Genomic DNA, 11030 nt, shown 5'->3' on the forward strand with positions numbered 1-11030 from the left:
AAACATCTAAGGAATATGGGAAAACCCCATAAAAAAAGGTGTTTGAGTGCCTCACGAACTCTCCGATTATCATAGTCATTTTCCAACATGTGAATATTACTTTATCGCTTCTGGCATGTAATGTGCATGAACCATTTTTGGACAGAATTGTCACTGATGATGAAAAATGGATTCCCTATGTGAATATTAAACTCCAAAAACAATGGCTCAGTCCTAGACAAAAACCACTTCTGACCCCAAAACCTGAACTCCATCCGCAGAAAGTGATGCTTTGCATTTGGTGGAACATCAAAGGAGTAATTCATTTCAAGCTCTTCAATCCACAGCAAACTGTCAATGCAGAGGTCTATAGTCAGCAACTGGAACATTTAAATCAAGCCCTTCATCAGAAATGCCCTTCACTCATCAGTCGGAAAGGTGTTCTTCTCGATGACAATGCATGTCCACATGTGGCACGTTTGATGCAACACAAGATTATGGAGTTGGATTGGGAAGTTCTCCCCCACCCACCATATTCTCCAGATATAGCACCATCAGATTACCATCTCTTTTGTTCAGATTTTTTCATCTAAAAAAAAGCAACATTAATTTCTTGATGACCTAATACATATATTCTCTGGCAGAATCTATCACCCAGGTGGTGAAACTTTGTAATTTGCCCTAAAACTAGTACTTAACTTTTAACTAGAAGAAGTTCTCTTAGAAACCACAAAGTAAATGCTAATGAATTCTCAAATCACAAGTAAAGATTGGTGTAATCTAATCCAAGTCAGTTTATATGTGGGAATTTTGCAGTCTCCACCCCATTCCTTTCCTACTGGCTTTAGGTAATGTTTATGTAACATCCAGACACTTACGGAAGGAATGGTTGTATTAAGGTAGTTAAGGCCATTTTTCAACCTACACATCTAGCTGAACTTTGGACCAATTGGAATTCATCCAGTCTTGCATTTTCAGTTTGGACTTTTTGATAATGCTTCTGGATATCTTGTTCTCCAACTAGTTGGTGATTTTTCATTCTCTTTAAGTCAAAACCTCCAAATTTCTCAATTGAAAGTTATATTCTGACTGAGGAGGAATGTACCCCAAGGTTCCAGCAACTATGAGGTCAACTATGGCTGAAGAGAAGGCAGTGGAAAGAAATTTCCAGCCAACAGAACTAGGACATAGAGGTGATTGTAGCAGTGGATCTTCAACCCTTTCAGTATGGCAAAGCAGAATGAGTGATGCAACTGCTGCTGGCTGTGTACACTTTTTATATCATTTTTAGTGTTACTAGTCATATTATCATTAAATGAAAACATTTACAATATACAAATATATATACTTGTGTATATAATATGAAGTTTCAGTCATTTGGTTTCTTTCTCTAAGAGAATTAAAACTTCTTTTTACATTTTGTAAAATGATATAAAACTCAACTTGTGATTTTGATTATCAATGCTGAGAATTAAAGGGTTTACTTTGTATCTTGTATTTTAATGTAAATTTTGAAAATACATTTTTATGCTTTATTTTTCAGTTGATGTTCAATGGCATATTTTTGTTTTGTATTCTAGTTTTTATGGGTTTTTCTTTACTTTGATTCAGAGTTAGGGGTTTCTTTATGTATCAATGTTAAAGGTTTTATTTTTGTATTACGTACATCTTTGTTGAAAGGTTTTTATATATATATATATATGTCATTTCATTGTTTAAAAGCATCTCATTTTCTTGTTAATGTATTATCAAGTTTTCTTTTTATTATAACTGAATTTTCCATTATCTTTATGAAAGGGTTTCAGTCATTATGTTTTGTATGCATTTCAATGTATATTAAAGGGTATTTTTATCTAATGTGAAAATTTGTATTGTATTCTTTATCTTTAAGAGTTTTGATGCCCATGTGGCAAGTGAAAGTTAATGCACTTCTAGACCAGGGCACAAATTTAAAGTTCATTGGTTTTAAGGTTAAAATTAATTAATTAAGGAAGAGAGGAAACTGTGATATATGAATATACCATACATTTCTGTCTGCAAGAATTTATTCTGAATATATATTCCTGGTTCTGTATATGTGCAGGTTTCATATAACATATGGTTGAGCAAGTGCCACGTTTATTTTGTTCTAGTTGCCTTTGTTGTTTTTGAAGATCTGCTTTGGTGGTTGGACAGGACCCACACGTTGGTGGGTGTCCCATTTCCTCCTCCTCATCCAGATTTACATATTTTCATGAATGCTTCCCTCAAAGTATGGGGGGTGTAGTTTGATCAACAGGAGGCTTCGGGATGTTGGTTTGCGGCCAAGAAGTCTTATCATATTAACATTTTGGAGCTTCTAGCTGTACTTTGGGACTTGGATTATTTTCTCCATCTGGCCAGACATCATCTGGTAATGATCAATTCTTACAATGCTACAATGGTTGCTTATCTCAATCACCAAGGTGATCTTGATCTCTATGTTTTCATATGTTGGATCTTCTTTTCTGGGTCCATATGCAAGGTATCCATATCATTACGTGTCATGTTTTGGATGCTTTCAATCTTGTCATGGGTTGTCTTTCCTGTCCAGACATAATCTTTTAAATGGAGTGATCTCTTGATCCTCTTGTGGCTTTGCCTTCAGTGTGTTACTTCTCTCATTAAGTTGAAAATTTAGCCTTTCAAGAAAGTCTTTACAAGCTTAGAGTATATTCAAAAATACTTGATCTCATATTTGATAACTATTACCCATAGTTTACCATAGAAAATTGTTGTAATTATGTAAATCTTCTTTATCAAAATAAAAACAATGTAGAATTTACTGAATAATGAGCAAGTAAACATTTTAATGTGTTATAAAGATGGGTATCATTTAATTCAGTAGTATGTTGACTCAAACACTTTGTTTAAAGTCTAATGATGGTTTTTTTATTCAGAATTTAATTCTTAAAAATTATTTAGCACTCTTTGGTTTTTGAAATCAAAAATAATTTGTACTTAATGTAGTGCAGTTTATAGGCTATTTATATATTGTGTCTGATAATTTATTCAATTTCATTTTAATTAATGTATTGTTTTATTAATGTATTTTAAAGAATTATTGTTTAAAATTTACAGAAGTTTGTTGACATTTAGAAACTCTATAAAAAATTTTAAATCTTGTGATTTTGATAAAGCTTTATTTAATTAATTTTTTTATTATTATTAATAATGTTATTGTGATTTTCATGTAGAATTTCAAATTATCATTATTTCTGCATACTGGTTTTGGTTTTTAAAATAAATGTTTTAGTGTAGATTTGTAACTTACAAGAGTTTTAAATAGAAATTGATGATTTCCTAAAAATAAAGGATGATTTTAAGTGGTTACATTTTTCAGGGATCTGTATGCAAGGATGTTATAGCTTTTAAGGACCATTTAAATCATCCATTTTTGTTTACACATGATCAATATAGAGTTTTGAGTTGTGATTTGGAAAGAGTACATTCATTTTAAGTCTCGGTTTATAAATGTTCAATGATTTGAAGGATTCTACATCTCCACTTACAGAAAGCTTGAGGAAGTAAAGCTGGTAGAAACTAATATTAGTATATTTGTTGAATATAAGTAACTGTTTACTCAAAATTATGATTAAATTAATTAATGTCAGGAAAGTAATCAACCAGTCAAAATACTGTCATCATGAATTCTCAGTACTATTTTTGATCAAATTATGGTTACAAATTGAAATTAGTAACAGCAGCATATTAATTTTTTACATATTGGCATGAGATGGTGTTGACTAACTGTCTTTCCTCTAATCTGTCACTTCCATATTACGGACAGCTAGCGCAATTAGCTCCCAAATAGCTTCATGCAAAATTCAACAAAGAAACTTAAAGTGAAAAAGAAGTTGCTTTTTTCTTCTATACATGTGCTTTACAAAATTAGAAAAATTCAATATATTCAATGAACTTTTGGCAAAAAATTTGTCAATAAAGAGAGCTTAAAACTTAGGAACTCTAGATCATAATATTATCTCACTATAAATTTTACAACATAATGGCCAGTCTTTAATATGGTTACCATTCAAACTATTGACATACTGAATATTTTTATAGCCATTACTAAGAAAAACCTTTGGACAGTTGTTTCATTCAATCAAAATTAATAGTAGTAGTAAGATCTGCATGGACAAAGTAGTTAATTGGATTTTAATTTAGAAAGAAAAGTATGAAGATAAATCACTTAAATTTAAAATTCTTCTATATTTATTGTTAATGATAGAATTATTTTTACTAATAATAACTGGAACCTTGATATAAATAGTTATTGAAGCTAATATTATTGACATAAACCTTTAAGTTTGATCATAATTAGATAATGTTTTACCTGAAATTAAAAACCTTTTTAAGTTATAATTTTTTATTACTTTTTCAAATAGGTCTTGATTTAAAAGAGGAAGACTGTCCACAGTTTAATAACTGGCCTGAAACACATAAAAAATTTATCAGAATTTTTGCTACCAAAACCCAAGAAGAATGGTGCCAAATTTTTAACAAATTAGATGCTTGTGTAACTCCTGTGTTATCACTACAAGAAGCCTCTAGCTATGCTCATAACTGCAGTCTGGAAACTTTTATGAAGGATTCAGTACAACAAATGTCCATTCCAAGACCTGCTCCTAAGCTTTCAAAGTCACCATCTATTCCTTCTTTAATTCAACCAATCATTGGTCAGCATAGTGAAGAAGTTCTATTGGAACTAGGATATACCAGAGAAGAAATAAGTGAATTAGTCAAAAAGGCAGTGGTTGAAATAAGTGGAACCAAATCTAAACTATAATTTTTTAAAGTCTGTAACTTGAATCATAACGATAGAAAATGTTTTTGTCATAATTAATGGAAAATAATTAAGCTGACTTGAATGAAAATATTGTATACAAGTATTTTTAGTTGTAATTCATGGACAATAACAATAAATAATACTACAATAACTTGATTTTAGACACAAATATTTTATATGTAGAATTTTTTAAAATTTTTTCTTCTGATGTTGTAAGTATGCCTGATACTATAAAGCTAAGAAAAACGTTAAATATCACATTTAAAAAATGTCATGCCAGAATAAAGATTGCCTTTGCAACCTTTCTTTATGCACATATTTCTCAATTGCTTATATCTTTATCATTGTTGAAATTACTGTAAGGTCTGCTACCATAGGCCAGGCATGGTCAGGTGGTTAGGGTGCTCGACTCGTAATCTGCGGGTCATGGGTTCGAATACCCGTCACACCAAACATGCTTGCCCTTTCAGCTGTGGGGCATTATAATGTTATGGTCAATCCCACTATTAGTTGGTACAAGAGTTGGCAGTGGGTGGTGATGACTAGCTGCCTGCTTTCCCTCTAGTCTTACACTGCTAAATTAGGGACAGCTAGTGCAGATAGCCCTCGTGTAGCTTTGCACAAAATTCATAACAAACCTGCTACCGTAAGTGTGGATCAAGCAGTGCATTTTATATATTTCTAATTGACATTTTCTAATATCTTCAAATTTCTTATTCACAGTGACACATTTTGTTAAAATAAAATTTTAGAAACCCCAAAAAACTCATAATGATTAGTTCCAAAATATACTTACCTCTTCTCACACTACAGCTATTACTTGACTGCTAGGGTTTCCTTCCTTTGCCTATCTAAGTAATGGTAATCTCTACCTACAATAATGCACCCTCTATCCTGGTACTTGTATATAAGCACCTCATTCAGATAATATTATCACTTTTTCTCAACAAAGCATTCACTAATGGGTTTTTTTATGTACTATTACTGCTAGAAATACTTTGACTATCTTTGTGTTACCTGGTTGATTTTCATAAAAAAAAGATATACGGCATGAATTCCTGGATTACTGTTTCCAGCATAGAGGGAAATTTGATTTCTCCTATCTCACTTCTGATATCTAGTGTGGCTTTCTGTGAACTTATTTATATTAAGATGGAGACAAATATGTAGTCGCACTTACAAGCGATCCTGGAAATTCTGGAAACAATTTGATTTGCTTCTTTCAGTGCCTTCCATTATTCTTTCAGCTTCTTAGGAGGACAGTTTGGGATCAGCAGCCTCCAGCTCCTTTTCTTCAGTTGGTAAATCAAGTATGTGTGGTTTTTGGGTCTTTCCCTGGTTGCTTTTGATTCTGTGCCTTCATTGATGGAAAGGTCTGAGGATGAATATTTGGTTCTCTCTCTATCCCCTGATACTACAGTTCATGCAGGGAGGTTCACTGCTCAGTTACATGAAGGGATACTATGCCTTGTCCACCACGTTTGTTAGAACAACATGGTTTAGCCAACCACTGCTAGGTGGATGCATATTTAGACTCTCAAAGAATAGATCCACTCCTGGAAATGTGGGGTTCCAGAAAGGAGTTCGTGGGAAACCTGAATAGATCACAATTTTCAAGGATCCATCTGGTCCTAACTATGGTGCTAAGATATTTATTATCCCTCCAACTTTCGTTGGAAGCCTCTCAGTGATCACCACACCAATTTGACGTCAAGTGGGACCATTTTTAGCATCCAACTTAGTTCGATTGTCAGCTTCTGCACTTTCTCTTGGCTGATCTGTTGTTGGGTAGAGATGCATTGTTTGAGGGTGTTCATCTACCAGCTATCACCCATCTGCATTCATCTCTGTCATCGTTGGCTGCTCGACTTACTTTGGCTACTACTACTATTCGATTGTTCTAACCCCTGACATCAGCCTCTTGGTCCATTCTTACCCAGAATAGATTCCACCTATATCAATGAGGTTCCTCTGATCAGTTGGAATGCCACCAGTGGCAGCATGGCTACTGTAAGCCTTTAGGGTCTGTGGGGCTTGGCTCCGAGAATTTCTGGACGTGTGGAAAACCTTTACCATGGATCCATGTGTACTACAGGTCCTTCCATAAGGATTAGTCATTTAGTTCCCATCTTCACCACCATTATCCTGTAGCGTTTTCACTTCCCACAGATCCTTGGTTTCAGAACTTAGTTCCAGAGCTATCAGAGATTTATTGGTGAAGGGTGAAGTGGAAAGTGTCGTCCCAGTAAGTGGAACAGGCAGTCTGACTCATACTCGCATCTCTTTCTGCTGCACAGGTGGTTTTTCTCTTTTGGGGATGTGGGTATCACCCAAATCACCCATTTCTTTGAGATGAGTGCACAAGACATCCCTTCAGTGGTCTATATGACCAAGGGATCATGAACAGCAATTCACTGGATTTCCCAGTCTCCTTATTCAGGATCAACGTTTTCGAACTCTACTGGTGGTTAGATCAGAATAATACTATGATAGGTGTTCCTCTGCCATCACCTTGTCCAGAAATCCATCTCTTCATGGATGTGTTGCTTCAGGAATGGGGTGCATATCTCAACAGTCAGGACTTCCAGGGCCTATGGATGGATAACAAGGTTTCCCTACACATCATTGTTTTAGAACTGCTTGCTGTTCAAAAGGCGATGTCTCAAGGTCTGGATTTATTGATGGGTAAAATCATCAAGCTTCGTTTCAACAATTTTATGATGGTGTCTTACATTTCCCATCAAAGGGGCACTCGGTCCACATCTCTTTGTTTTTTGAACCTTCGATCTTCTTTATTGAGCCCATTCTCATTATATCATCCTACTAGGTTGTTATGTTCTGTGAGTGATGAATTTGGTGGCAGAACATTTGTCTCAACCCAGTTGGATTCTCTTGACAGAATAGATGCTGCATTGCAAGATTTTCCATTGGATTTGCTCTCAGTTCGGGATACTGATGATCGATGCATTTGCTACTCATTGAAACACTCAACTACAGGCATTTTGGTCTCTGGTACCTCACCTTTAGGAATTGGCAATAGATGCATTCAGTCAGGACTTTAAGGGATTGCACCTCTATGCCTTTCCACTGATTCATATGTTACCCAGAGTACAATCTATGATTCATTCAACTCCTTTTCAGGGTCTGTTGATAGCCCAAGATTTGCAAGCTTAACCATTTCTGAGGTACCTTCAGGAATGCCCACCTCTTCCACTTCCTCTTTGGCCATCTCTGTTGTAGCAGCCACAATCCAACATTGTACACCCAGCCATTCTGAAGCTCAAGCTTCATGATTGGTGGTTATGTGGTCTTTTGCGTGGCTTTGGGGTTTAACTTATGTGGTTTCCATGTATGTGTCTCAGTCTTTGCTATGGACATTTATCAACGGAAATGGCACATATATAGACAATGGTGTATTGTGAGGAGGTTGAACCCACTTTGTCCAGAAGTGCCTACCATGACTGTTTTTCTATCTAGCTCTTTTACAAGGGTTTTGCATAATTGCCTTATATAAGCTGGCCTTATTGACTGCTTTTAGATATTCAAAGAGACAAACGTTATTTGAGTCCCCAGTGCTCTCCAGCCTCCCCAAGTCATTTCAGGTCCTTTGTCCCAAACGACCATTTCATTCACCTAACTGAGATAATAATGTGGTATTACATGCTCTTTCTCAACATCTATTTGAGCCCTTGGCCTCATGTACCATGTACCTTTAAGGATTATTTTTGTTGCTGCTGGCCTGCGGACAATGCCAGTTGGAGTTGTTTGTGCTCCATGTGCACAGGCCACATTATCATTTTACCTACGTCCTCCTATACCCAGACAGGTCCTTATACCTAAGACACTGCTAGTCAGGGAAGGAGATAAATCTTTTTCACCAATTCAAATGCCTGCTATTTCTCACCTCTATGACTGACTAGATTCCGATTATTTATTATGCCCAGTGAGGGCTTTGAAGTGTTATGTTTCCCACACTAATGCCTTTAGAGTGCTAGACAACGACTTTTTATTCATTGGGATCCTTCAGTTTCCTGGGCTTTATCTTCAATTACCTTGTCGAGGTGGGTATAAAAATTGATCCATATCACTAATAATATTTAGGGCTCTCTTTGAAGGTGAGGAGACTTCTGCAAGTCATGTCTCATCTGATTCATCATTTTTCTATGTCCTTAGTGGCCCAGTTGAATTGTCCACTAGAGGAAATTGTGTAGGCTGGTATGTGAACCTCCTCCAATACTTTTATCTCACATTATTTGAATGATCTGGCAGTATCTTCCTCTGAGGATTTTTGACTACCCCCTGTAGCTATCTTAACCACATCCACTAGATCATAAAGAGGTGAGAGTATTCAGGATCCCTTACATCTTTTTCACAGGATCCCACTCTGTGGCGAGTGTTGCCCATGCAGCTGTGCTTTTATTAAACCCATTCTGCACCAACAACCATTAACATAATATACATTATCTAAGTTGCAACAGGCTCTGTCAAAATGAGGTGTTCCATAAGACCACCTACAGGCAGACTGGGTGGTATTACTGTACTATGCTGGACCATCACTTATGGACTATCATCAGTAAAGCGTGAAGGAATCCTTTTCATCCTGCCAATCATTGGAATGAATAAATCAGGATCAGTTTGCTTTTAAAAATTTAGGGAACTTGGTTCACCTATTGCAATATATCTTATAACTCCCCATCGTGTATTACCCCAGTCCCATATTCTACTAGTGGAGTTAAAGAATCCTTACCACACCTAGTTTCCAATCACCAGGGTGGTGGACAGAGGTTAGTCCTCCAGAGTGTTTGAGTGAATTACCTTCACTCTTGAAGAAGAGGGCAAAGTTGGGGCTCTACTACCTGCGACCCTGTTTTTTTTCTTGTTTTTTTTTCCATATATGTTAGTGTGAGAGGCACCAACCTATGCGAGAGTCTACTTGTAATACCAGTTCAGATTTGATGCTCGGCTATCCAGTTGGGTTAGCATGGCTCGTCTTTTTGATCAATATTGGTTCAGTACATAGTTCATGCAGAGTGGTCCCATCCTGGGTCTATGGTTGAGCACAGTTTGTTCCATGTCCTCCCCATAATTCCAGTGGCAAGTGGAATTTCTCTTGCCCACATGGTTGTGGAGTGAGGATGAGTGTTAATAATTCCAGACCAGATGAGTTATGTTTTCTCACGTTGAGTATAGCACACAGCATCCTGTCATTCCGAGTTTGGGATATTGCTTTTCGGACTTCAGGCTGAGGTGAGGGTTTGTCCACTTTGGTGTTGCCTACTTTCTCATCGTGATTTTGGTGGTTCGAAATGCATCACTATATAGCTATGTGATGGAATTCACTGAAGTATATATTGCAGTCCAAATGCCCTAGCTACCAACGTAGGATTTAGGGACCATGGTCCTATAATTCCAACCCTATCACTTGGCTACCTAGTTGGAGCCTGGACAATAGTGATGACAGATCATATCAAATTCCAACTGGAGTGCATGAATTATATTCTGGATGAAGAGCATGCCTGTTCTGGATGTAGTGCAGTTCCTCCACTAGGGTGCCATGCAGACGCATTCTGTATGGATAATGCCCTCACCGGCCCCTCCACCTTATCAATGTGGGATTCTAGCTGCAGTGTAAGAGGAGGTAAGTATGTTTGGAAGTTAACATTTTCTTAAATCGAAAATGTATTTCCAATAATACTTAACTCTACACAGTGTAAGAGACTGCAGATTGGACCATTCTCAAAAAAGTGATATCATCTGAATGAGGTGCTTATATACAGTACCAGGATAGAGGCGTATTGACATAGGTGGAGAGTATCACGAGACAGATATCACCAAGGTCATTTAAGTGGGAAATAAAAGACTGGAGAAAGTGAGAAAATTGAACCATTGTGCAAAGGAAGGAAATCCTAGCAGTCGAGTAATAGCTGTAGGTGTGAGAGGGTAGTAAGTATTATTGGAAATACATTTTTGATTGAAAATAATGTTAGCTTTTGAGGAAGCATTTACATGTTAACTAAGAGAGATGGTTATATTGTGTTCTGTATACTTAAAATTCAAACTATCTAACTTCTTTCACAAATTCAAATTATTCACAGCAGTGTATTCATTTCTTACATGTTCTTATAAAAGTTTACCTAAGAATTCTGCTACAAGTTTATTAAACACTAGCTGTGTATCCGTCCTTCGTACGGGTTGTGTGTATAAATAATACATTAATTTAACAATTAACAAACAAATTACTTGT

General features: G+C 36.2%; 1 protein-coding gene across 1 annotated transcript in view; it reads left to right on the forward strand.

Annotated features, from left to right (window-relative positions):
• LOC106470747 (alpha-methylacyl-CoA racemase-like) overlaps positions 1-5100 on the forward strand; it is a 74626-nt gene extending 69526 nt beyond the window's left edge. The window contains exon 7 of the mRNA XM_013931313.2: positions 4386-5100. Within this exon, the coding sequence (XP_013786767.2) occupies positions 4386-4786 (401 nt within the window). The 3' untranslated portion in view covers positions 4787-5100. The remainder of the gene's footprint in view (positions 1-4385) is intronic.
• Positions 5101-11030: the final 5930 nt, after the last annotated feature.

Source organism: Limulus polyphemus, unplaced genomic scaffold (assembly GCF_000517525.1).
Source record: "Limulus polyphemus unplaced genomic scaffold, Limulus_polyphemus-2.1.2 Scaffold4196, whole genome shotgun sequence".
NCBI classification, from domain to species: Eukaryota; Metazoa; Arthropoda; class Merostomata; order Xiphosura; family Limulidae; genus Limulus; species Limulus polyphemus.